Source organism: Diaporthe amygdali (assembly GCF_026229845.1).
Source record: "Diaporthe amygdali strain CAA958 chromosome Unknown NODE_2_length_3802984_cov_64_841326, whole genome shotgun sequence".
NCBI lineage: Eukaryota > Fungi > Ascomycota > Sordariomycetes > Diaporthales > Diaporthaceae > Diaporthe > Diaporthe amygdali.
In genome coordinates, this window is record NW_026517022.1 from 2,518,046 (window position 1) to 2,543,423 (window position 25,378).

At 50.6% G+C, this 25,378-nt stretch overlaps 10 protein-coding genes across 10 annotated transcripts; 6 read left to right on the forward strand and 4 right to left on the reverse strand.

Annotated features, from left to right (window-relative positions):
• Positions 1-392: 392 nt before the first annotated feature.
• J7T55_012115 (uncharacterized protein) lies at positions 393-1,980 on the forward strand (the record flags this gene model as incomplete). Its single annotated transcript, XM_053136971.1, has 2 exons — positions 393-594; positions 671-1,980. 2 exons carry the CDS (start codon positions 393-395, stop codon positions 1,978-1,980), a joined length of 1,512 nt encoding a protein of 503 aa, XP_052999919.1.
• A 920-nt stretch (positions 1,981-2,900) lies between these two features.
• On the forward strand, positions 2,901-3,545 carry J7T55_012116 (uncharacterized protein; the record flags this gene model as incomplete). The annotated part of the gene is made up of 1 exon (XM_053136972.1): positions 2,901-3,545. The coding sequence occupies one exon, from the start codon at positions 2,901-2,903 to the stop codon at positions 3,543-3,545; it is 645 nt and encodes a 214-aa protein (XP_052999920.1).
• Positions 3,546-3,927: 382 nt separating this feature from the next.
• On the reverse strand, positions 3,928-4,711 carry J7T55_012117 (Galactoside o-acetyltransferase; the record flags this gene model as incomplete). The annotated part of the gene is made up of 2 exons (XM_053136973.1): positions 3,928-4,463; positions 4,645-4,711. The coding sequence occupies 2 exons, from the start codon at positions 4,709-4,711 to the stop codon at positions 3,928-3,930; spliced, it is 603 nt and encodes a 200-aa protein (XP_052999921.1).
• An 878-nt stretch (positions 4,712-5,589) lies between these two features.
• Positions 5,590-7,263, forward strand: J7T55_012118 (uncharacterized protein; the record flags this gene model as incomplete). Its single annotated transcript, XM_053136974.1, has 3 exons — positions 5,590-6,001; positions 6,072-6,727; positions 7,171-7,263. The coding sequence occupies 3 exons, from the start codon at positions 5,590-5,592 to the stop codon at positions 7,261-7,263; spliced, it is 1,161 nt and encodes a 386-aa protein (XP_052999922.1).
• A 698-nt stretch (positions 7,264-7,961) lies between these two features.
• J7T55_012119 (uncharacterized protein) lies at positions 7,962-8,968 on the reverse strand (the record flags this gene model as incomplete). Its single annotated transcript, XM_053136975.1, has 3 exons — positions 7,962-8,564; positions 8,624-8,695; positions 8,756-8,968. The coding sequence occupies 3 exons, from the start codon at positions 8,966-8,968 to the stop codon at positions 7,962-7,964; spliced, it is 888 nt and encodes a 295-aa protein (XP_052999923.1).
• A 2,813-nt stretch (positions 8,969-11,781) lies between these two features.
• J7T55_012120 (uncharacterized protein) lies at positions 11,782-12,940 on the forward strand (the record flags this gene model as incomplete). Its single annotated transcript, XM_053136976.1, has 3 exons — positions 11,782-11,813; positions 11,877-12,003; positions 12,065-12,940. 3 exons carry the CDS (start codon positions 11,782-11,784, stop codon positions 12,938-12,940), a joined length of 1,035 nt encoding a protein of 344 aa, XP_052999924.1.
• A 3,325-nt stretch (positions 12,941-16,265) lies between these two features.
• J7T55_012121 (CFEM domain-containing protein) lies at positions 16,266-17,801 on the forward strand (the record flags this gene model as incomplete). Its single annotated transcript, XM_053136977.1, has 3 exons — positions 16,266-16,787; positions 16,858-17,351; positions 17,411-17,801. The coding sequence occupies 3 exons, from the start codon at positions 16,266-16,268 to the stop codon at positions 17,799-17,801; spliced, it is 1,407 nt and encodes a 468-aa protein (XP_052999925.1).
• A 550-nt stretch (positions 17,802-18,351) lies between these two features.
• J7T55_012122 (uncharacterized protein) lies at positions 18,352-19,866 on the forward strand (the record flags this gene model as incomplete). Its single annotated transcript, XM_053136978.1, has 1 exon — positions 18,352-19,866. One exon carries the CDS (start codon positions 18,352-18,354, stop codon positions 19,864-19,866), a length of 1,515 nt encoding a protein of 504 aa, XP_052999926.1.
• A 297-nt stretch (positions 19,867-20,163) lies between these two features.
• J7T55_012123 (uncharacterized protein) lies at positions 20,164-21,931 on the reverse strand (the record flags this gene model as incomplete). Its single annotated transcript, XM_053136979.1, has 5 exons — positions 20,164-20,207; positions 20,438-20,893; positions 21,053-21,519; positions 21,808-21,833; positions 21,908-21,931. The coding sequence occupies 5 exons, from the start codon at positions 21,929-21,931 to the stop codon at positions 20,164-20,166; spliced, it is 1,017 nt and encodes a 338-aa protein (XP_052999927.1).
• Positions 21,932-23,207: 1,276 nt separating this feature from the next.
• Positions 23,208-24,786, reverse strand: J7T55_012124 (SH3 domain-containing protein; the record flags this gene model as incomplete). Its single annotated transcript, XM_053136981.1, has 3 exons — positions 23,208-24,110; positions 24,168-24,599; positions 24,724-24,786. 3 exons carry the CDS (start codon positions 24,784-24,786, stop codon positions 23,208-23,210), a joined length of 1,398 nt encoding a protein of 465 aa, XP_052999928.1.
• Positions 24,787-25,378: the final 592 nt, after the last annotated feature.

Below are 25,378 nucleotides of genomic sequence, written 5' to 3' on the forward strand. Positions count from 1 at the left end.
CGGACTTCGGGGGGAAGGAGGGGAAAACACAAGGGAGGGGATTTGTCGGTATGTGCGCCGCGAATACAAACGCCAGACAAGTAGGCATGTTTGGGTCGCGGCCTGGCCCGCACCGGACCATGCGTGTGGGAGCTTTGACCTCTTCTGGCAATTCCTCCAATTCACCCACCATCTTGACCTATCCCTCCTCTTAACCTAGATGCTGGCTTTTGGTTCCGCGGTTTACGGACCACAAAATGTTTCGAGGGTTGCACAAAGCTGGGTAAAAGGTCACACGGTCTCTTTTAATCCACACAACTGCCTGCTCGAATGATTCCACCAAACAGTTCGGCACCTCCTAATTCAGAATCATCTGCTCCTCTCCCCCATCGCTTCGTACAATCACTTGCACCATGGCCGGTCCTCAGGCCAAAATGTCTCACGATGGCTATATCTATACCAAGAAACATGGCTTGGTTCGCGGTCTTCCTACGTACGGTGTCATCCAGCCGGAACGCAGGGTTGGCCATACCAACGATGATTACATATGGGAGGCCGTAGTAATAGGCGCAGGCTATACCGGTCTCATTGCTGCTCGTGATCTTGTCAAAGCTGGTAAGGTTGGAGAATTTCGAGACAAATCGTGCTCAAGTATGCTCATGTCAGGTAGGCACAAAGACCCTTCTTATAGAGGCTCGCGATCGCGTTGGCGGCCGAACCTGGAGCGCTCAAGTCGATGGCACTACCTTTGAGATGGGAGGAACATGGGTATCGCACGCGCACGGACGACTTTTTGCCGAAATGCAGCGTTACGGCCTAAAGGACGACGTTCAGATGACTCGTACCCGAGATGGTGGTTGTTCTTACTTCACTCTGAACACCGGCTCAGGCTCACAGAAATTGACCCTTCAGCAGGCCGGTGAAATGACTGCTAGGGCTTGGAGGATCTTCATTGACGTTGACGGTAACGATGGACGAGATATCTGTCCGCTCCCGTACTCCATCCTAGGAAACTCACGCGTCACCTTCGACCAGGTTAGGGCTATCGATCAGCTCTCATGCGCCGATCGACTCAATCAGGTCAAGGACCAACTGACCGAGGATGAGCTAGCCCTGATGGAGTCTCTCATCCCCCACATTGCGGCTGGTACTGCCGAGAATGTCGGTCTACTGGAGATGCTCCGCGCTCAGGCTCTCCAAGGCTTTAGCCCTGATACATTTGAAGAAATTTGGACTTTATACAAGATTCGTGAGGGTCAGTCCACCCTCGCCCGACATATCTTCGACGACGCTGTGCGACTTGGCCTTCAGTACTCGTTCAAGACTCCTATTAAATCCATTGTTGATGGTCAAAACTTTGTCTCTCTAACTACGAGCAGCGGCGAGATTCATCGTGCTAGACGCGTTATCAATACCATACCCCTAGCCGTTCTCCCAACAATCCATTTTGACCCTCCCCTGTCGCCTCTTCGTCAGGAAGCGATCAAGATCGGGCATGTTAACTATCTGACCAAGGTCCACGCCGAGGTCGAGGGCGATCTCCGTGGTCTCCGAGGATGCACCTGGCCGGGTGAGCTGCTGTATGTATACGGAGACGGATTTTGCGCCGGTGACAAGACTACTCGGATCACCTCGTTTGCTGGTGATAACCGAGGCGTCTTGGACCCCACAAAAGAGCCTGAGAGGCTGGAGGCGGCTCTGCAGCGATTTCATCCTATGAGCATAAAGAAGGTCGTATTCCATGACTGGATTTCCGATCCGTACTCCATGGCCGGTCCCGCGTGGTACTCCGCTGGCTACCTCACCAAGTACCTCGCGGAGCTTCAGAAGCGCCACGGCAATGTCCTCATGGCTAACTCGGACTGGGCCAGTGGATGGAGGGCTTTCATAGAAGGCGCAATGGAACAAGGCGCGCTAGCGGCCGACATTGCTATGAACGAGGTCGGCATTCTCGGCGCCAACTCCAGTCGCGACTTGCACAAGCATGACTCCAGCTTGTGAGCATGGAGAGAATAATGTGGCAGGTCTTCGGCCGTCGCATACTTCAAAAATTCCAGCCGTGATTTGCGCCTTCTCCACACGAATTAGGACATTTTCAGTCTAGGTCAACTCTACGTGTTCCACTAGAGCTTCGGGCATGGCTAAGCTAGGACTGTGTCTCATCGTCTAGCAGCGGGCTCGTTGGGAACGATCAGCTATTCTACATTGAAATTGAATTGTTGAATGTGAATTCGTCTTGATATATCAGACGGCGACCTAGAAACAGAGCTTGTGAGAATGAAGTAAATGAAGCATCTCAAACAGATCTCAGAAGTAACACTCGAGTACGACTACAATCGGTCTTGAAAGGGCCCATCATGGCTTGTCCTGAAAAGGGATCTTCCTGAAAAGGTAATTCCTAAAGGGAAATTCTGTTATTAGCGGGAATTTCGAGATTCTGACAGAGATGGGGAAGCAGGAAACAGGCTTGGTGTGTCTCGCGGCTAAACCTCGGCCGCCAGCCTACGCCGGTAGCCGGGCCGGTACTGGCAAAACCACGTTTAAACTACTGCGAGCTACGATGTGTTCTCCAGGATGAGGTGTCAGCGGGCGGATCTGTCGCGGAAGTGTTCGGACGTCACTGTCGGCGAGGGTCAGACGAGGTTCGTGGCTATGCTGTGTGATGCTGTGGTACAGGCGGGCCAAGATACTTGAGACTTCTCTCTGAATGGAAACAGTTGGAACTATTTCCAATTGGGGTAATTGAGCGTCTAACAGGGTCCAGTCTCCACACACCGTTTTGTATTGCGGGTCATATTACTCTAGCTCACACACCAAGTGTGTAAGCAGCTAGCCAGGACTTCAGATATGTAGTCGTGCGACCCAGTAAACCTCCCGTCCTTCCAAAAACAATCCCAAGTGTAACAACAATATTGCCCACCATGGACTTTACTCTTTTTTGCGGCATTCCTGAGCAACCTGTACTACCAAAGGACCCTTCCTCAGATTCCTTCAGTCTCGTGTCTCCCGCGGGATCCGATATCTGGCGTGTCCCTGCAACTGCCGGTGGCCGTGACGAATTCAGTGGACCAATCTACGCCACGCCCCTTCCTCTAAATTCTTTCCGCAAGGCATCTGTTACTGTTTCAGCAGATTTCAAAACTCCATACGCGCAGGGTGGTCTAGTTCTCCTGTTGCCAGGTACCGTGCGAAGGTCCCAGAACAAGGACCAGACGACATTCGAGTCATCTCCTCAGCAATGGATCAAGACCGGTATTGAATACGAGAACAACGCATTCTTTGCGTCTGTTGTTGCTGCAAACCCATATGCAGATTGGAGCTTGGCGCCTATAGGGGTCAGTAAAGCAACCTTCGACATGGAGAAGAAACATGGCGCTTTATGGATTTTTGTGACGACGCCAGGCGGGCAAAGGATCCCGCTTCGGGAATTGACCTGGGTGTTTGAAGAGGATGACGATCGTGAAGTTTGGATTGGTGTAGCAGCATGTATGCCGAAAGGAGATGCAAGTGGCAATGGAGGCAAATTGTCTGTTCACTTTGAAGATTTCAAAGTAGTCACAGCGTAAAAGGAAACAACACTTTCAACTACTTATTAGTTGTTCCTTACTTTGCGATTGATATTTAACGTGGACGATATGTGCACCTCGATGGGTCTAATTTGCTTAGCTTACTATCACTGGTGTCCTGTTAACTGCGTTTTCGTTTTGCTATCAGTTCGAAAAGCTTGGGGGCGCAGAGAGAGGTGGCTATCAAGTCAGATGATGCCGTATGAATCGCAACTTCCTCATTTTCATAAGTATTGGGACTCTAGGTGCAGAGTGATTAGTCGGAGACGATTGCTGGTAACGGCGCCAACGCTGCATGTATTATCTAGATGCAAGAGAGTGAAATATTGTCATGTTCTCCGCCCAAAACATGTTATTGATGTGACATGATCGTTTCACGCCTTCACTCAATTGGCTCAACAGACTTAAACACTCGCGCCGGGACCCCTTTAGCAACACTCCAGGCCGGTACCTCCTTCGTCACGATTGAGCCCGCCGCGATCACACACCCTTTGCCAATTGTGACACCAGGAAGAACCACCACATGACCCCCTATCCAGCAGTCGTCACCGATCGAGACTGGTCTGGCATACTCGATGTTGTCTCTCCGACTTGCGACTTCAGTCTCATGGGTGGCCGCGAATATCGACACGTTGGGACCCATCATAACACGATTTCCAATTGTAACGATGGCACAGTCAAGGATGACAAGATTAAAGTTAGCATAAAATCGCTCGCCTATACTGATGTTGCAGCCATAGTCAATATTGAAAGGAGGCTCGATGACGACGTCGTCGCCATCTACCCGGCCGAGAATCTCGCGCAACATCTGTGCTCGAGTCTGCTGCAGGGAAGTTGCATTGGCCTCGGCACCGGTGGGAAAGAAGTGGTTATATTGATGAGCCCATGCTCGGGCACGGAAGCGAGCATCGCACAACTCTGGCACGAATGAGTCGTAGCTGTGTGATTGCAGACGTTAGCAGCTCAGTTCTCCATCATAACTAGCATATCAGAACAATTTTGGTAAATTCCCAATTCGAGTTCTCAAAATCCGATTAGGTAAAAATGCTGGGATGAAATACTTGCAGCATGCCCGATATCATCTTGTCGTATTGTTCACCTCGAGGTACGTGGGAGAGCTGCGAAGCTTTTCTCAGCTCCTCGGCATTCTTCTCGGTTGCAGCCATGTTGCTCGTACGGTGGATAGTCTGTCGGTAGTGAGTTTCGACTTTCAAGAAGTTGTGCCTGACTGGGCAGAGAGTCGTGTCTCCCATGGTCCTTTATGTTTACTTACAAATGCATTATGCGTTAAAGCTAAGCCAATCTAGGAAACAGTCTCAACCTGCTCTCCACCCCAGCCCGCTGCGACAGTGACTTCCATCTAGACTAGTTCGGAACCCAGTATGACTGTCATCCTTGGCAAAATCGCTCCCTGTAAGCACCGACAAACGAGACGGGTGTGATATTCGCAGCGACGGAGCCACTGTTTGCCAATGTGATTTGGGAGCAACAATTAACATCACATCTGTCGATGGCAGGGAAAACGTGGATCTTGATACCAAGCAGACACTTGCAAACATGGTCTAGTCACACGAGTAACACAGTAGACGCACACTCGACGCCTTTCTGGTCACTCACCACATCCTTCATCGAAGACGCATCCACAACGATCCCAGATCAATTACACGACTTGATGATAGTAGACTAGCTACGGAACCAACGTGTCTATGACGTCTTGGCATTACGCGATCTTGCCTTTTTGCCGCAGGTCTCTAGGTTGTACCACCATGACTTCGGCGACCTCGATTTTCTGTATATAGACATCCACGGAAACATCGGCTGTGAGCTCACCCTACTACTGCCAGGTGTGCATCGGTAGCCGCTGACTAAGTGGTGTTCAATCCTTCTTCGCCATATATATTAAAATCACGCAGAGACTGTCAATAATGTTGAAGCAAGGTGCTTTAAGATTTTACAAATTTATCGCTTGGGCGATGCCAGGAAGCGACATTATCAACCTCTCTTCATATGAATCCTTTTTGATCTCCTCACAGTCACTGAAAACATGAGTCTAGAGAAACACCCAGCTCCACCTGGACTTGAGAGGCCAATAATCCAGTCTGGCACTGTGTCGAGGCGAGTCGACAGCTTAGGAGACCAGGGTGACCACTACTCCACAACATATCCTGAAGGAGGTCGCGAGGCATGGGGCGTCGTATTTGGATCATTCTGTTTGTTTATGTCCGTGTTCGGGGTTATCAATACATCCGCAGTTTTTCAGTGGTATTTCCTTGACAATCAACTTAAGGAATATTCGCCCTCCGAGGTCGGGTGGATTTTCTCAACTTATCTGTTTGTGGTATACTTTGTGGGCCTCGGAGTTGGTCCCGTCTTCGATCAACAGGGTGCGGGAGGTCTTGTTTTTGTTGGCAGCAGCTTCATGGTTGCTAGCCCATTCATTCTTAGTTCCTGTACAGGTAAGATGTCCAGGCTGTGGCAATTTAATTAAACGGTGTTTATATTTAGGCATGACTGATATCGTTTCAGAGTACTACCAGATTTTTGGCACCTTCTCCATCCTCATGGGCCTTGGCGGTGCATTGCTCAACAATCCTGCGTATGCGGCCATTGGCCACTTCTTCAACCGCAAACGAGGGCTCGCCACTGGCCTTGCCGCGACGGCTGGCTCAATCGGCGGCATAATATTTCCTCTCATCCTTCGAACCACTTTGCCACGGCTGGGCTACCCTTGGAGCATGCGCGTCCTAGGTTTCATTCTTGTGGCCCTGGCTGTGCCGGCCAACCTCCTTGTGCGAACCCGCCTATCGCCGGCGGAGCATAACGCCTCACTGTGGCCTGACTTTCGACTCTTCCTTGATCCAAGACTGGCATGTTGTTGCGGTGGCATTTTTTTCATGGAGTACGGGGTGCTAATTCCATTGACCTATGTGGTGTCGTACGCTGAGAACCACGGGGTTGATCCGAGCGAGAGCTACATCCTGCCTGCGTTGCTTAACGCCGGGAGTGTCGTGGGGAGGGCAGTCCCGGGGCTGCTCGCAGACAAGTGGGGCCGTTTCAATATGATGATCTTGACGGTAGGACTGTGTGCAGTGAGTATCCTAGCGTTGTGGATGCCGGCTAGGGGCTCAAAGGCGATTCTGATGGTGTTCACAATCGTCCTCGGATTTGCTAGCGGTGGTAACGTGAGCCTCCTACCCGTCTGTATTGGACAATTGTGTGACTCCAGGGAATATGGGCGATTCTTGAGCAGCTCCATGCTGGTCGCCAGTTTTGGCACGCTAACGAGTATACCTATCGGAGGTGCCTTGTTGCGATTGCGAGGCGAGGCGGGGTGGACTGCTTTGATCTTATTTTCTGCCTTTTCTTATGTGATCTCTCTTGTTTGTTACATTGGCGCCAGGGTTCAAGTTGTCGGTTGGAGCCTTAGAGCAATATACTGAGTTATTATACTTTATTTCAATCAACAAAAAGCCGATTGGAGTTTAATGCTTGGCCCACCCTTGTGCGTTTTATACAAGGACATAACGGCAAGCTGACGGGGAAAGAAACAAAAATTACAAGGCTGGATTCTTTTTGTGAAAAAGTTACTGGAAGATAGGTGTGATCTGTGTGGGCGACATCGCAGTTCTGCCACATGCTCACCAAGGTCCGCGGGCCGATCTCTGGGATGACTGGCTCGCTCGTGGTGGTGGCTGTGGTGGCGTTGATGGTGGTGTAGTAGGGCATGTCACGTATCGAGTTGTAGAGGATGATTGTATTAGTAGAGGAGAGATGTAACATTTTTAAAGTCTTGTCGTCTCCACCATTTTCATCAGAAGTCCTGAGCCTGTACGATTCTCACAGCAAGCACGGTGACGCAGCAATCACTAGGGCCCAGATCGCCTGTTCTACTATCCACTCCCATTGCATGCCTTTTATTTTATGAGAGCTTTGAGGCCTTTTCGAGGAGGAAAAAAACACTACGAGAAAATTGTGCCAGAGGTGCGTGGAGAAATTGGATGGGCCACGTGCTAGCTTGGTAGCCTTGTCCTACAGCATTCTCAACCTGGAATGCCAGAGTCGGCTACTATGCATAAAGAGGTAAATACTAGGCAGCCTGCTTACCAATCTTCTCAAAATGCTTCATTTTGGTTTTGTCCACACCCACTACTTTCTCGGCCACCCTGGTGACAGAGGAATTGTTCATTTGCTGTGTCTGCTCATAGCTTTGAGAAACACTTCGTCTATCACTCACATATAATTTCCCAGCACAAAAGCTGCGGACAATTCAGACAATTTCTTCGTCTTGAAATACCGCTCTTTGTCAAGCAATCTGTTGAATTCGGAATCCTGTTTGCCCTCCGATTCCAGTCAAAGCCATCTCACCCATGTCTCAAGGCTTTGAATGAACCTTGTGAGTATTTTCCACGCGGACCCTCAAGCCCTCCTCGCCGCCTCTCGTGCCTTGGCCGCCCGACGCTCCTGCACACGTCGCATACCAGCCTCTGACAACTGCCCCATTCCCACACTGCGAGTTCTTGCGACGTGTACGTCATGGATTTCCCAAAGCATGTTTAGGTGGTCCTCCAGCGCCAACCGATGTCCAGCTTTCTTCGCCTCGGCATCCTGCGTCTGCTTGCGCCGCTCTTCGAGTTGCTCCTGCTCCTCTGCTTTCTGTAGCTCCAAAGATGCCTGGCGCTGCCGATCGTAATCTTGTTGCATGGACTTTAGAGTAGCCGCCATGTCGGATCGATGCTGCGCCTCGCGCAACTCAGCCTTCAAAGCTTGGTCTTTCTTCACCTGGAACTGAGCCTCTTTCTTTGCTACTTCTATCTCCCTAGCTGTCGCCCGCTCCCTGTCTGTGTCTTTCCACAACGTGAAGAGGGTCGCCTCGAGATTTTGCTTGAGTCGAGAGTGGCTTGTCTGGCCCTCAGTCACCACTCGGCCGGTCAGCTGCTCATGTCTTGCGCGCTTTGCGGGCCTCATGTGGTTCAAGTCCAAGTCTTCATCCTCCTCACTCAGACTCTGACGATTGCGCTTCTGTAAAAAGTCAGCAACGCCGTTGTCAGTAGCGGGACCTTAAAAGGACCGGTATGTACCTGAGCAGGGTGGATTGAGTGGCTTTGGTTTGTGGCTGCATTTTCACCGTCTACCTTGTCATTTGCGTGCTTCTGTGAATGATCAGAAATGTTTTAGGAAGAAGAGAAGGTGGTGAGCGGAATGGGACATACCTGGGCAGGATTGGCCACCTTCGCGCCGCCAGCGAGGCTACTGAAGTATGGTCTGTAGCCTGGGCCGCTGTTCTGTGCGGTGTAGCTCTTTGTGAAGACGTTGCCTTTGCTTGCTTCTTCGACGTCGTCGATGACGATGGGATCCTCCATGCTCCATCCAGTGCGGTAGTCGATGCGTTGCCTCGGTGCTTGCTTGGTCTTCTTGGGCGCCATCGTTGCTTTGATAGCTGCTGAAGTTGATGATCTGTTGGTGACTCTGAATGGCAAATCTCGCAAGGTGGTGATTTTAATGTGAGAGGTTTACTTCTAAGAATTTGCTCGAAGACAGTTGTCCCAACCCTTATTGGGTGAAAGGTAGAAAGTAGATGACGAAGGGGTTTTGTCAATGACAGTAGATGGAAGACAGTAATTACTGATCCTCAAGCAGCAGCATGAAGGTGTGGCTTGACATATGCATCCTTCAAAATTGATCAGAGTGGTCGTCGACGCAAGGAAATAGAAGAAGTCGAAGTTGGGGGAAGAGCTGCAATTTATATTTGAGTCCTTGGGGGCCCTGGCCGACGGGCAGGCACTTTGGCCGCAATACGGCTCCACTTTTCAGTGAATCACGACAGTTGCAAACGACAGAAAATTCACTTGCTGTGGTTATAGCTCTCGAGTGTGACTAGAGTGTGTGTATCTTGTGATTTGTGGCGCACAACTCTTAGGACACGTTGAAGCAGTTGCACCCTTGAATTGGTCCCAACAAAGATGCCCACACATCAACTACGTCCTCTGTCCATGAATTCTCCCCTATAGCTAGCGTCACCTTCAATCATTGATGCCCAGTTGATGCCCTGTTCTTCAACCTTTCTTTAGAAGCGAAGAATTGGCACACTGGTGTAGGAAGAGACACTCCATTGATAAAAGCTTCCAAAGATCTGTACTTTTCACTTCGTGTGTATCGAATCAGAGGGATAGCCAATTACAGAAGAAAAAGGAAGTTCGCAAGGGCCGAAGACTCGCAGACTGTGATGACTTTACAGACTAAAGGCTCTGCTCCTTTTCTTGACTGACTGCATTTGTGTACAGAGTCAAGCCCCCAGTTCTCAAGCCACTCATTACTTCTGGATCCCCCATGGTAATCATTTGATGTTGTTGAAGACTTTATTTCAAGCATTGGTTCCTTTCAGTCCATAAACATTATCACGACTTCCTCGAGCTATGTTTAAAATCAACGGAGCTGCTCCTCAGCAGAAGTTTTATTCAAATAGTACTGTGTACTCAACATAAGAAAATACAACTCAGATGGTCAGTACCTACTTTCAAGACATCCTCCAAGATTGAAATATGTACTTAAGTAGTCCTCGCTTTGATGACTAATGAAAATACTTGAGTCATATCTTAATGTTGCTTCACAATTGTTTCCATACTGGCAGAATATGGAAAAGTCAGTTTTCCTGTTACAAACAGCGATTCTGCTTGCCTGTCGTCTGCGGCACCTACAGACTGCCTGTCCATTGTGCCTGAATCCTGCAGACTTTTCCCAGCTGCATTCTCTTGCTCCATAACTCTCCGCGAAGCTAACTTACCATCCCGCCACTTTGAGTTTGGACAGGTAAAGATTCATTCTTCACGACTTCTGCGTGATGTTCACTCAGTGGTTCAGCTCCTCACATGTGAGTCTCAGATCCTCCTCACTGACAATTCTTTCTTGCGCTTGATAAACGCCTCAGTCAGTATACTCCATTCTGCTATTTGCTTCTGTGGACGATGAACCTCTCACAAAACCTCCAGGTCAAATTCAGGCGTTTAGCAGTTCTGCACCTCTATAGACTCAACTCCCTCCCTTTTATTGTGCTCTCCATCATGATTCTTCTTGTAAATATCACGAGCTCAGTCCTGCTCCCAGAAAAACTTTTCCTACGTCTTACGCGAATGGGATCAGAGGATCTGGGTGAGAAGACAACCTTCACCTTCGATTACGCGTTTGTTGACAGAGATTTGGAAAGGTTTCTGGTGGTTGGTCAACGCAATTTGACTGTCTTCTAAACCAGCAGCATATTCCGTTCCCGGAGGCATACAAATCTATGCTGAAGATTAGTTTGTATCTGAAATTAGACAGCAGAAACACTCACAAGTGACCTGGTGAGATAAAGTAGTTTCTGAAACACTGCTGAACAAATCCTGCGATCTACATTATGTGTGCAGATTGCTGGAGATGTTTCTAATCATTTGACTGTGTCTTTGTGTCAAGAACAGATTTGATACACCATTGTTTATCGAGCAGGGATATCCAGACTTAGAATCTATGACATGCTATCGAGGTAACTTTTCATATTGCCACCCTTTTATCAATCTCACTAGGTCTCTGAAGGTCATTAAAGACAGGCTGTCACTTGTTCCACTCCCCTGCAATTACGATCCTGCTGATTAAAAGACACACGGAATAGTTCCCCAGGCTAAGTTTTTGCAGCCTTTATTTGCAGAAAGCATTAGTGCAGCAATGCCTGAAGAATTGGGACAAAGTCACCTAATTAATTGATAAATCTCTTGCTGATAACACAGTCTAAGAGAATTGCAGCTTGCTGATGTGCCCCTGGAATGAAGGATTCAAAGAGCCCAGGACTCAATTACTTATCATGTCCGATCTGCCTGAAAATGACCTTTCTTTGAGAGGTATCTGGCCGTGCATCACCCTGAAGGTGCCTCAATAATCCGACACTCAAGGATCTGTCCAGTCCTAATTGCTGCCTAAGCCATTCAAGGGTGCTGTATTCTGGTTCTGATAGCGTAATATTAAAGTCAGGTAATCTCTCACCTTCTCACCAGTTTCCAGTCGCAGAATCCTTCCCACATTCAACAATAGTCTCTTAGGCAGCCGCCTGGTCATGTACCATATTTGAAGTCATCACCGTGCCATCAGATGTACCATTGACCACATTCGAGCACTGGTAACAGATATCAGGACTATTATTGCCTGCGTCTGATTCCTCTTCTGTTCTCCATCCTTTCCACCCACCAATTCATGTTCTCTCAGCTCTGCCATGACCTTCAAGTCTGCTACGATGGATATTGAGTAGGTCTACCAGAATTCCAGCATTCATCAACACGTGCGTCTCTTCAAATCTAATACTCTCAGGCTTTTTGAGTCGGCCGAATTTGCCGACTGCAAGGTCATTTGCAACGGCCGAGAGTTCAGCACACACCAGCTTATTCTCTCAACTCGAAGCCAGTACTTCCGCAAAGCATTCAGTGGACCTTGGAAGGTTCGTGACGTGTGATGTCAAGATTCAGTATTGCTAAGCTGATATTTGTACGATATCGCAGGAATCCCAGACGCGTGAGGTGAATCTTGATGATCACGAGCCTGAGAAGATCGAGTGGCTTCTTCGTTTCATCTACCACCAAGACCTCAAGTGGCACAGAGATTATGCGATATCGAAAAGCAGAAACGGCTTCCTGGCCATGCTTGTTGAGCTGACGATCCTCGGCGATTACTTCCTCACGCAAGGCCTCATCGATGCTGCCAGCGAGGCTGCTGTCGATGTCTGCAGCAGCTTTGGCGTCAAGTCCTGGGCACTCGGTTTTCACGACGACATCGACGACGCCGGAGATCTATACTTTGCAGACACCCCCACCAAATCCTTCAAAGCGTTCATCCATGACCTCATGGAAGCTATTGCTCTCACGTCTAAAACCAGTGGTCCCACTCGTCAGTTCCGTGAGCTCTTTGTGAAGTTCATGACCCACAACTTTGGGTTGATTCGAGGACTTTCAACCTGGGGCGTCAGACATTCCGAGGCAGAGACCGATTTCTGGCTCAAAATGGTGTCCCATTTGCGACACGAAGTTGTTGGTGTGCTGGGCCTTGAGGATGAAATGAAAGCTACTTTGTTCGACACTGTCTTTCCCGCTTCCCCAGAAAGTGTGATACACCCTCTTTTCTACGTTGGATATGAAATGGAATATCAGTTCTCCGATCCCAACCGTTTTCGGAGTTGCGATGGATGTCAGGCGATAGTCTTGAGTCCTATCGTGGCCAGTAATGGACACTTATGGTGCCTGTCCTGTGCAAAGGCAGGTTCCAAAAACGCCTGGAGCAAAGTTATGCTAGCAGGCAAAACTCCCCGGCAAGGACAGACTGAAAAGGAAAAGGTTGAGGAGAAAAAGACCCGCAAGCGTCGGCAAGGACGCAAGAAATGATCCGCTACCAGAAGGAAGTCTTTTTTTCGATTTTGGGGGTATGGGAGCTTTTGACCCCAGATTGAAAGTATGAGCACCTCACCAGAGACGTCGATCTGATCTCGACGTCTGATACGAGTGCTCATCTGCAGATGGCCAGCACCATGGTGCCGAAGTCGACTCACCAAGCTCTCGCTGGGCTCATTTGAGAGCCTTGCTCGACACAAGCTTGGTTTGATGGCACGGATGGATAGTGGGAGTTGATTCGGACGATGCGCGACATGTCAATACGACTGAAAAGTACATACGGAAGAAGCATTGGATAGATGTGATGGTGAGCAACGTGCGGAGATGATTTGCGTTCGGCAGCGTGTGATTTCGAGGGACCGCTCAGGCAGGACAGCACGCAGACCACATCAGAATAGCACATACAGGACAGAAATGGACAAAACTTTTGTAAACGGTTGTATTAGTCTTCTCGCTGAAGATTTAACTCCACTCTATCATTGACTCCTCGTTTTACACGAAGTAAATGGGGTAAAAGTTTTGACACCCGAGAAATACGTTGTTCTCTACAAAATGAGCAAGGCAATCCTGAACACATCGCTGAAGACGCATCGATACAAACATGTCACTCCACAAATTGCGCTCACAGCCCATAGCTGGTGTTTCGGTAGTGTAATTGGGCAATGAACGAGATAAATTGTTGGGCTCTTACGGCCCCTTCTCATGTAACCCTGTGCTTCGCCCATCAAGTCTGCCCCATGGTCTGCATTAGCTAGCCTGACATGACATTATCGAATGGCCGGTGAAATGATTCCAAAAGAGTGTTACCATGGCACAACGCCGCACTTGATGAGGCCTCTCTAGTGAGTTTCTAACGCAGAAGCATGGACTGTAGGCACATGGTCGTACGAGTTCCAGCCGCCAGAGCCGCAGTTGAAAACTTTCCCAGTCTCTTCCTACTGTGCGTTATCTTCGAACTGAATCGATCTAATTGCTCACGCGGAAGGTCGGCGGATGAAAGCTTTGCTCGCCCCCCCCCCCCCCAGCAACCATACACGCCGACACGTTGGGTGGGCCTGGGTGACAGTGACAGGTGTGGGCCTTAGTAGCCGGTGCTATATCTCGTCAGAAATGCGTGAGTGGTGCTGCTGCGACTGTCATGCAGGTCACCGAGTCACCGAGTCACCGTGACAATGACAGTGTAACGGCGTCTAAAATTGGAACCAGACCCCGGGCATGTGCCATATAGGGACGGGATTTGGTATTCTGTCCATCCCCAAATGCTGTTGACTGGTGGGTCCTTTTCGATCGCGGGGGCAATTATACAGAGAGAGGCACAACTGTCTGGGCAGGCCGCTTTTTGAATGGTTTGATATTAATAATTCTGCTTTCTGTGCTCTTCTTGGGCTTCTTGCGCGTTATTTTGATGGACTAGAAGGGTGTCGACGGGATATAAGGATGAGAAGAGGCACAAAACACGCCAGGAAACACATCGGAAAGATAACTAGGCGTAGACTGGGGTTGTTAGTCTTCCAGGCAAAGCGTCGGATCTCAATTTACAGGTTGATCAGCTCAGAGGGGATGAACAGACTGGGATGCCCGAGTCATCAAGCCTGCAGGCCCAGTGCGACGTTCTTGGGGCTGAAGTTAAGACTCTCCCCTAATATCAGATGGTTCTACGAGTAATCAGTGATATATGCAGTTCGAACAGAAGGTTCAGGAGAAGCACACCAGAACCCCTGTGAGAAAATAGCAGCTGCCACAGTGAGAAGACGATTACAAGGAAGCTTGAACAACATTTCAATTTGACAATAAGTAAGGCTTCTTCCAGTGTCACATCAGGGCGGAGGACACAGTCCGATTAGCAGGTCTCTCCAGGGCTCCCGTCTGACCACCTCGGTCTTGACCACAAGCTGGAGCGGGCCGACACGCAACTACGACTAGTTGACCGGTTGACGCCGACCTCTTTGGGATTCCACCTCGCCATCGAGTGATTATGATCGATTGCTGTTTTAGGAAGGTTAGTAGGATTCATATCCTGGTTGCTCGGATCCGCGCATGAAAACAAGCATGCAGGTTTCAATTGTCCGGCAACGAATCGCCTTCCCATACCTACAGTACCCCACCATTCCCCCTTCACGAGAACGAGCCAAAATTCCACAAAAAAAGCCACCTAGCACCACGAACACGGCGTCTGTGTTCTCGTTCTGTATGCACACCAATCCCATGAACATCAGCACCTGGGCAAGTTGAGTCTGCTATGTTTAGGTAAGTTACACCAACACCACCGTGACCACCGCGTTCAGCCTTTTCGCCAACGTTTAACAGCGACATGGAGGACAGCAAGCTCTGAGAGTTCGATTTCGCGCCTACACATCAAGTGGGGGACTCCCGGTTTTGTTCCCGTCGTCTACTGTACTAGCTTCCTTTCCGGCTTCACTATTTCCTCCCCCGGTCCCGAACTGCCGAAGTTAGCCCTCTGCTTGCCCACTGCTTGCCCACTGCTTGCCCACTGCCCTATAAGATGGAGGAAGGTCAAGAAAAGCCAGGCTAATGCACGATATGCAGCCCTTTTCACCCGACGCACCGCACTCTATCTTTGGCCACATAACCGGCGGCCGCCCTCTACCTTTGTATCTGATGCCGATTGGGCGGTACGCACGTGGATGCAGGGGCATCTAGGACTCAACGGTCTGGATCGCCTGCGGGGGCAGAGTAAAAATGCAAAAGGGCGAGTGCGACATTGGGCGAGTGGTGTCGTAGGGTGGTAACTTATTGGGTGAATCGGACTTGCAAGGCTCCCCCATGCCCCATGGGTGGTGGCACTAGATGCTACATCGATCGACATGGTATGCTCGCATTCGGCGCTGACGCGCGAATGGGGAAAAATTACATTTTGTTTAAGTTACATACAGTATGTTGAAGCGGCAGCCTGTTGGCCCCCAATATCTCTCGCGAATGCGGGCGTTACCATCTCTGTCAGCACTAGTGCTCTGTACATTGTAGCCAGCAAACGAGCATCGAGGCTGCGACTCACAACGTGCAAAAAGTCCTTCCTGCATGACCAGCCCTTCGATCTGCAGTCCGTCAGCAGACAAATCTTGGCAAGCAGATGTGGTCTGATTTTTGTGATATTTGTTGCATTGTTTGTTACCCTACGGATGGTCGCGGACTCTGTATGGCGAGGTCGAGGAAGATAGGGGCATCCAGAGGCTGTGATGAGAGCAGATATATTCCGCCGACCTGGCTTTCATGGCCCCCAACATTGCTGGCCTCCTCACCCATCGCCTGAAATGTCAATCTCCTTTGGCAATAATAGTTGTCGTCAATAGTTGTCAATATGCGCTTCACCTCTTTCCTGCCCGTGGCTGCCGCAGCCCTGCTCTTCGGAGTGGCTTCGGCGACGGATCCAGCGTGGAATACGCCACCTCCATGTGCAGTGAGTGATCTTCACGGGTCTACCCGTGTCCCCGTCCTTCCGTGCGCCACCCGAGACAAGCGTGCGGATCGTGAGCTAACCGGCCTCGCCGCCCTGCAGGTGAATTGCACCATGTCTGTGCTGGGCAGCGGCGTTACCTCCTGCTCGCCGACCGACACGGCCTGCCTCTGCCTCGATGACACCTACCAGGCGTCGGTTGCAGCATGCGTAAAGTCGACCTGCACAGTCAAGGAGAGCCTGGTCGCCAAACGCCTGGGCTTGCGCCAGTGCGGCGTCCCGCGCAGGCCTCAACAGAACGACGTTGCCTCCTTGACGGTCCTCTTCACCATCACTTTCTTCCTGGTTATAGTGCGGCTCACAGTCAAGTTCCTCGGCCATGGCGGCGGCTGGGGCATTGATGACTGGCTCATGCTAATAGCCTTTGTGCGTTCTACGGCCTGCCTAGGCTATTGCCCACCCCCTGCTACGCAGTAAACTAACGCTATACGCGCAGTCTTTCTCCATAGCTCTCTACGGCGTGCATCTATGGCGGATATACGATCTCGGGCTCGGGTTTGACACATGGGAGGTCCCTTTCGCCAACATCACCAGGATTCTGGTCGCCTTCTTCGCCAATGAGATGCTGTATATCATTCACATCTCAGCCACTAAGCTCTCGGTGTGCTTCTTCTTCATACGCATCTTTGACGCGTCGCCTGTTTTTCGCCGCATCACGTACCCGGTCATTGGGCTCAACATTTTCATCATGGTGTTCTTCGTCTTCATCATCATCTTCCAGTGCAAGCCAATCCATCTAGCCTGGACCGGCTGGGCGGCCGAGGAACCCGGCCACTGTCTTGACATCTACAAGCTCGTCTTGGGCAATGGCATCATCAATCTCGTCATGGACGCCGTCATCATCGGTCTACCGATCTACGAGACATCCAGGCTTCAACTCTCGAGGACCAAGAAGCTCGGTGTGTGTCTCATGTTCGCAATGGGATTTGCGTACGTACCTCATTCAGTCCCAGGATAGCTATTTACCACATGCTGATCGACCTATACAGGCTCACCATCGTCGGTATTGTACGTTGTGTCACGTTCTGGCGCACACGCTCCTCGGCGAACCCGACCATCAACCTCATGCCGCTCGCCTACTGGTCCTGCGCCGAGACGCTGGTAGCCATAATGTGCGCCTGCCTGCCCGACAGCCGATTCTTCTTCTCGCGCCTCGTTCCCAAGTTCTACAAGACCGTGACCTCGTCCATCTACCACAAGTCCACCGACAGGGCCTCCAGCGCGCCTGGATCGTACCGGACACTGAGCAACATCAGCGGCTCAAAGGGGTCCTCCCGGAAGCCGCTGCAGAAGGCCAAGTCGAAGGAGATGGATGCGGAGGAAATGGCCGGTATCACCGTCACCGCGTCCACGGTCACGGCATCCACGGTGTCTCTATGAGGCTTTCCGACGAAAAACGCATGTTGGCAGGTGGAGCAATTGGATCAGGCTGTATTATAACAAGGTCTAGAAAAGGCCAACGTCTAAGGCATGGTATGGAGTTTGTAATAAACGAACGTCGGAGATGGTTTATCGACATCACTAGGGATCTTGGCTGCTGGCTGCACTAGGGGTCTTGTCTTCGGTCTCATTTTACTTCTTCTTCAAACCAATAGTCAGCTTTAACTTCTTGTATAAAATGGCAACTGATGATATTAGATTATTACAGAGCAAAGACCGGTACCGTTCTCGCCCGGCTCTGTAGGAAATGATACATCATGTTTTATGACTGAGGCCGGTCAGCCGGAACCTTCCAGAGTGGATTCGCGTATATGCGTTGTGCTGAAAACGTGCGTACCATGTGTGATTTTTTCGGCGACTCGGCATTGGGCTCATCTGCAGGCGACCGGATTTGCATGCAGTCACCTGGGCATCCATGCAGTTTCTGAAGGCCTGAATTCGTGTTAAAAGCAGAACTTCTGCGATGACTCCTGAGCGTTGCCGGAGAACCATGACGAAGGACTTGTCAAGCACACGGCTCTCATTTACAGGCCGGTCGACCCTCTCATTGCCTCCTTGTGTCAGCATGGACGTTTTCAGCACCGTTGTCACCTGTTGGGATTTGGTTCACGGATGCGTGGCTATTATAAACAAAGTTCAGGGGTGGCCGGACGAGCTCCGTAAAATCACCCGTCGAATCGGTAGGCTAGAGGTCCTCCTTTGCGGCCTCAAGTCACATTTGGAGAAGATGCCGAAGCACGGTCTTGACCGACTGCAACAGGAACAAAAGAGCGAACTCGAAAGCATCATAATGGACACCGAGAAGGACTGCAAGGCGACACATGACTTGCTTGATGGATGGGAGTCTAGGAAGATCGGAGCCACAGGAATTGAGTTTCGAGAGTGGTGGCTCGGTAATTTCTTTCGCAATGCTTACCAGAAGTACGGGGGTAGAGCTACAGACCTAAGGAGGCTTGCAGAGGATCTTGAAGAGGATCGTCGGGACCTGAAGGAATACATGGGACTGCTTGGGATCAGACAAGACCAAGCGAACCATGACGCGCTGGTCGATAAGAACGACGTACTCTTAGGAAAGATTGATGGCATGGAATCGCAATTGCTCAGTGTTCGACATGGGGCCAAAAAGCAAAAGAAGCTCGTGAGGAACTATGGCACACTCATGAAAAAGATGAACGGGCTCGAGGCAAAATTGGCGGCCCTGACTGTGCACTTGGCAATGGCGACGGCCGGAGATGCACAGAGAGGAGGACTGACTGGCTATGCAAATGATGACGGCCAGCAATCTGTTTCCGTCCCTGCCAGACAGCCGACACCTGAAGTGACTCTCCCTCGGAAGGATTACAAGATCATCTTCGTCGACCCGCACAACCATGGGCGGAGCGTTGTATCCGAGATGCTGGTAAAACTACTGGGCGCCTGGACCGAATCAGCAAATGGCGACTGGCGTGTCAAAAAGGTGCAGTCTGCCGGGTTTTTCGAGCGGCAGCATGGCGACTGCGCAGAACTGATCGACGGACTCGACTTCAAACATGACTCCTATAAGCTGGAGATGGCCAAGGGGGGCTCGCGGGCCAGTTCCACGGCTGTGGCAGCGCTTTTTGACAATGCGAACTACAATTTCATTCCCGGGGGCTTCAAGGAAAAACTGCATCAGCAGGCCAAAAAGGCGAAATCCAAGGGGATCAGGAGGAAGATGTTCAAGGAGTATGATTACATCATCGTATTCACCCGGCGCGAGCATAACAACATGGTAAAACTGCGCAAGGCGCTTGTTTCAGCGGACGGTGTCGATGCTTTGGTCAAAGGCAAGGGACGTGTCATGCACCTGGGCCAGTACCTTTCCTCAAATGGAGATACGAAGGAGATTGCCAATGCACCAAAGAACGATCAAGGGGAGCCAAGCAGGGAAAATTGGGACAAGAAGGTTTTGGACCTGAAAATTGCCATTAAAAGGTTTCTGACCGCAGAGTTGAGTTGGAAACAGCCGCGAGTCTTGAAGAAATAGGAGCGAAGGTGACTCTCCCTCAGATTAGAATTCGGAACGTTTCCAACCGATATGATATGAGTCTGTCATACATTCTTGTGAGAATATGCTTTTTGCGTATCTCGAGATATATATAGCTAGAAGCAGAGTGGGCTAAAATCGATAGAGAAAAAGTTTTCAGGTTCCTGTTGGCTCTTGTGGTCGAGGAAACAGACTGACTACAAGGCGGTATTCCGTCCACGGAAAGGCTCATGAGACATAGAGAGAGGGGCTTTGGGGGGGGGGGGGACCACCGTTGTGGGTCGGTGAGCCAAGTGCTCAGCCAGCAGCCGGTTCAGTTTCTCCAGTCGCCGCAACTCGAACTGCCACGAACTGTACCGCTTCGTCTTGAGCTCTTCAAAAGTATTATAAACAGAATCAAATGACGGAATAGAATATCCTTGTTGCTAACAGGTTCCACCAATACATTTCCAAATATCTTCAACACTATATAAAGTTGCTCGTAACCATGAGGACTATATCAACGTGATAAGCCTTTTCTCGCCTTCAAATATAGGGATACGTTCCTTCCACCAAGTTGAATCTGTCTTACTGGCTCCTTCAATCACGAAGTGGCCAATTCTTCTGTATCGTATTTCCCCTGCTTGAAATTCACTCTCTAGGACTAAACCCGACCATGTTTCCAACCGTTCTTGCTCGGTTATGGCGGCCAACAGATATTTGGATCCATCTAGCCGTAGTATTTCGCGTTCGTCAAAATCGAACGTAAAGTCAATATTGCGACTAGCCCACATTTCAGAGCGGGCTACGATTACCGGGTTGTTTTCACGTTTCCACTGGACTTCGGTGCAGTATGCCCTGATCGAGAGGCTCGCAGAGACACAAGGGCCAGTCGGGTTGTCCGTGCTGGCCAGTTCGAGAGTGTATGAGACTGCTTCCGCCAGTTGCTGATAGTTACCGTAGTAACCTGGCATGCCTTTCCAAGAGGACATCCAGGCAAAAATTGGACCATCCATTGATGCCCAGCTCCAACTAGGGATGCTTTGTGCTTTGATTTCGGTTTTAGTTGTTTTTGATGCGAATATTGGCCGTGCTCTCCGCACTCTCGATTCCCAGCGGCCTAAATTGTCTTGCAGTACCCAATCCAGGCTGGCAGGCAAAGTCTTCCAAAAATGGCCGGCGATATAAACGTCATCCATAGCCTTACCTAACTCAAGTGTAATGGCAGACAGGGCAACCAGCTTATCGTTCTTGGGGTACGTCAGCCTCCGATTCGTGTATTCGCCTAGCAGACTCCACCAAGCCTCTAGCAAGGCGTTGTCATCTGAACCGTCGGGCATGGACTTTCTGGCCAGGCCAAAAAGACTCAGATCTTTTGCTTCCACTTGTGTTCCTTGTAAGCCACCAGGGATGGACTCGCATGTGTTGGGCAGCTGAGCGCAGTCCCAGAAAAGCTCACCCAAACCGAAGCTGACAACACGCGCGGCCATCACGCGTTCCTGCAACGCCCATGCGCGATGGCTCAACGGCTGATCATATAAACCTTCAGAAAAATAGTCGATGGATACAACGGTCAGAGTTTCAGCAGCTGGGTCCTTTGTGTCTGCTTGTATTTCAAAGACTGGTGTCACGGTCTTGTATACGCAAGATCGGTTGAGGATGCTTTCGTCTGGGCTTGCCGCGCATGCAAGTGAGAGAGTAAGTATACTATTAGAGTATACTTGATGCATCCTAGCTGACTCAGTCTGCCAGTCCTCGGTGCTTCCAAGTCCAGATTGAATTATACATAAAGAGTCGATCCACAGGTATCGAAATCCCAAATTTTGGATGATCGATATAACTTCTCGAAACGCCAGCGGGAGCCGAGAGATTGAAGTGCCGGCTTCGAGCTGCTTCTTGTTGCAAGCTGTGAGGCGCAAAAAAGTTGGATTGGAGCCCCAACAATAGCTCAACGCCACGTACGGGCCAGTAGGTCGCTCTATTGCAGTCTGAAAGACTCGAAATGATGAATCAGGGCCCAGTCCGAGGAGCCGCGTTGGATACCAGCTGGTATGCGACTCACCTTTCCGATATCTGGGGTTTTCATGACTGGAGAGGCAACTGCCCATCCATGCCTGGATTTTAAGTACAGCCTCAGCCTCCAGAATGGACGTATGCCTAGTCCTGACATCAATACTGTCACGTGGAGCAAAACCTGAACTTGGTGTAGCCCAAAAGACTCTGCAGTTCGTGCTCTGCTTCCCATTACGGAAGATCTTCACGTCGATGATTACTCGAGTAGAAGCCCCTTGTTCGTAGAGACGATATTTGAGATGTTCGAAATGACAGTTTGCTCGTTCCTCGACCTTAAGAAGATACTGCATCAACGGCTCGCAGATATAACAGCCGGATTTTGCAGCATCGAGAAATGAGATCAGAGTCTGATGATGATCTCCCCACTCGCATGGCCGTCTGAAGACCGCTTGGAACATTCGGAAGCACGTTTCGCAGAGCATGGCAATTGGGTAATCTAAGGGTGCCTGCAAGATTGTGTGAGGGTAGGGTTGATAGGATATGCTATTGGATGATGATCATGTGAACGTTGTAACTTTGGTTGATACACTGTCTGCAATTTTTAGAGCAATGTTTTTGACGTCTTCGAGGTAGTTAAGCAATGTTTTTGAGTCTTCGAGGTAGTTAAGCAAGGCAGTAAGATTCGCTATAAGTGATAAAATCATGGGGCTGGTGAGGCAGTGGCAGCAGGCTCCGCACCAGTCCCACGTGATATCTTACTCATTGAAGCAAATGCTTTCCTATTGGAGATTGCTCGGAATCCATCAAGGGGACTTGAGAGGTCGGTCGCTTTGCAGTAATCGATTGGCGTTGTCGAATCCCGTCTCACCTCGACTGAGCGCGGCAGTTGCAACGGTCGCCACCTGGACATTCTTCCGACACTATGCAATCAAATCGGCAACGCACTTCACACTCTTGAGCGCGCACTGCTAGCGTGATACGAAAGATAGAATACTTGTTAATAATAACCGTGGTGACATCTAAAGCTATGCACGGACTGTGAAGGCCGTCACAGGGTTCGAGTGTCGTATAGTCTAATTATGCGCAGGACGGGCGATCGTTATGAACGCCTCTTTCCGTGCCGCTGACCCTGAGCCATTCAGCCTCCGCGCCAAGCCTTATTTCGAGTCCGTAATGTTCCCGAGCATCCGTGTGTACCCATTGCGTTCTTGGCACCCCCAATTTTCAGCCGCGCTGGTGGATCGGCCCTGACTGATAATCCGCGCATATGTTGAATTCGATGTATCTGTCGTCGCTCGTGAGAATGTCGTTCGCGTGGGTAATTATAAATTTTGCGCAACTCGCTGCATCTAAGCGCGCTTGCAATAATTAGCAGGGAAATCTCCTCTCCTGCCGGCCAGCTCGCCGGTCCACCAGTCCTGGTCCGTCTGCGTCTTCTTGATAATCTTGATTCTGTCGCCCTCGCGGAAGGACAAGTCACCGGCGCCCTGGCCCACAAAATCGTACTGCGCAATGACATATTCCTCTGGCTTGCCACTACCGATGCGCTTCGGTGGGGGCGGTGGAGGTGGCTTCTTCTTGGCCGCGATGCTGGTTTGCGAGAAATTCGAGGCGATCGTGGAAGCTGGAGAAGGTGGGTTACGGCTGCCAAAATAGTCGTTTGCAGATGATTGACGGAGCTGGGACGGAGAGACTTGGCCACCCGCCCGCCCCAGATCACTTGCTGTCGTGAAGTCTGTAGGTTTCAGGTGCCCGCCGAAATTAGAGTTCTTGGCGTCTGGCCTTGGGCCAAGGTTGGGGCTGGGTTGTGGTGACGGTGTCCGCGCCGTCGAGTTGGACGAAGTTATCCGTGGTCGGCCTCCATTGACGCTAGGGATAAGGCCCGAGGACGCGCGGCGCATACCGGCTTCCGGTGGAGGGGCGGAGAGTTGGCGGTTAAGCGGAGCGCCATCGTTCGATAGGTTCAGAGGTTCCCTAATGCCCCTGCCCCGAGAAATCATGGAGATCGATTCCACGTCGCGCTTCCCAGGCTCGAAGTACCTGGCCCAATCCGCGATGACATCGTCCATTGGCGGGGCCGGGGAAGGAAAGTCATTCTCCTCACAATATCCATGCAAGACGGTGTAGTACAAGCCGAGCAGCCTGTTCTGGATGACAATGTGCGCAGCCAAAAGAGGAGGGACGAGGCTAAACGTAGCCTGGATTATGGGCGGTAGGGTCTCTCGCAGGTGGTGGTCGGCAATCTCAAACTCCTGGTAACACAAGTCAGACTGCATTCAGCGATTGTTCTGTGTAGCATTGTCTCTTACCTCGGACAGAGTTGCCAGCTCGTCCTCGGCCTTTGCCAGTTGAGCATCTTCCTTGGGCGTACGAGTGGCCTTGCGATGAAGTTTGTGGACCTTGTCCTGGGTTTTCTCGACATCGAAGCGCTTGTCCTCCCTCTTCTTTATGGTCTTGCGTATGGGATTGATGGATTGCCGAGCGTTGTTGGCAGGTTGGATGATGCGGGTTTCGATGGAAGTGATGTCCTCGGTGAGCTCTGTCCTCAGGTCCGAGTAGACGTCCTTCAGGGCGAAAGTTCTGTGGAGCTGGAGCTCTGGTGTGATGGCGGTCTGGCGACCGTGGCCGTCAGATGCGCCAACTATAGGATCATACAGGCCCGCGTAGACGTTGGCAATCTCGAGCTGGGAGTTGACTAGGGTGAACCATGACTCTTGCCAGGATTTTGCGCTTTCGATAAGCTGGAGCCCCTTGCGTTAGTCCTAGTCTTTGGTGATCTGGGAACTCGGTAGATGGAGATGGGGAAGTGCTTGCCTTTGCCAGAATGCGATCTGCATCCTCATAGTCATTCAGCAAGACCGATACTTTGGCATTGTCGCCCGGGTTCTTGCTGAGCAGCCTGCCAAACTTCCTCTGCACGGATTGCATCTTTGGCCAGGTTGCGAATGCTGTCGATGCTCTGCGACTGGTGGTTCGAGGACAGGATATCCAGCGTGAGCCTCAGACTGTCAAACAAGCTGCCGCGAGGAGTGGTGCAAAGACGATGCAGAGCCACAGGCAAAGGGGCTCAACAGGCAGCGTAATGAGGGAAAAGCTCGGACCACCGTTAAATTAGTGACATCAGAGTTGCACGAGAAGGAGGCGCAGTTGAGATTAAAACCGATTAGGCATTGAATGGGCAGCCATCCGAAAAGAGTCCCAGTAGAGGTGGCAGCAAAAGAGAGCCGATGCCGCAGTCATGGGCAATTATGTCTGGGGCATGGTCCGATGTTATTTATTATTGCAGGCAGAGCAAGCGAAGCTGGGGATGATATTGACAAGGTGGGGTGGGACGGAATGACGGGAGCTAGGCCAAGGCAGCAAAGAAGCAGACGATCTGGGAGGGGTCGGGGCCGAGTGACAGCTATCAATGCTATCAGACCACCTTCCAGTCAGCCCCCCAAGCAGCAATTTGGTGAGCTGTTGGTTTCGAGACAGCAATTGGGATGATTGAATCGGAGTACTTTATGATATTGAGAAG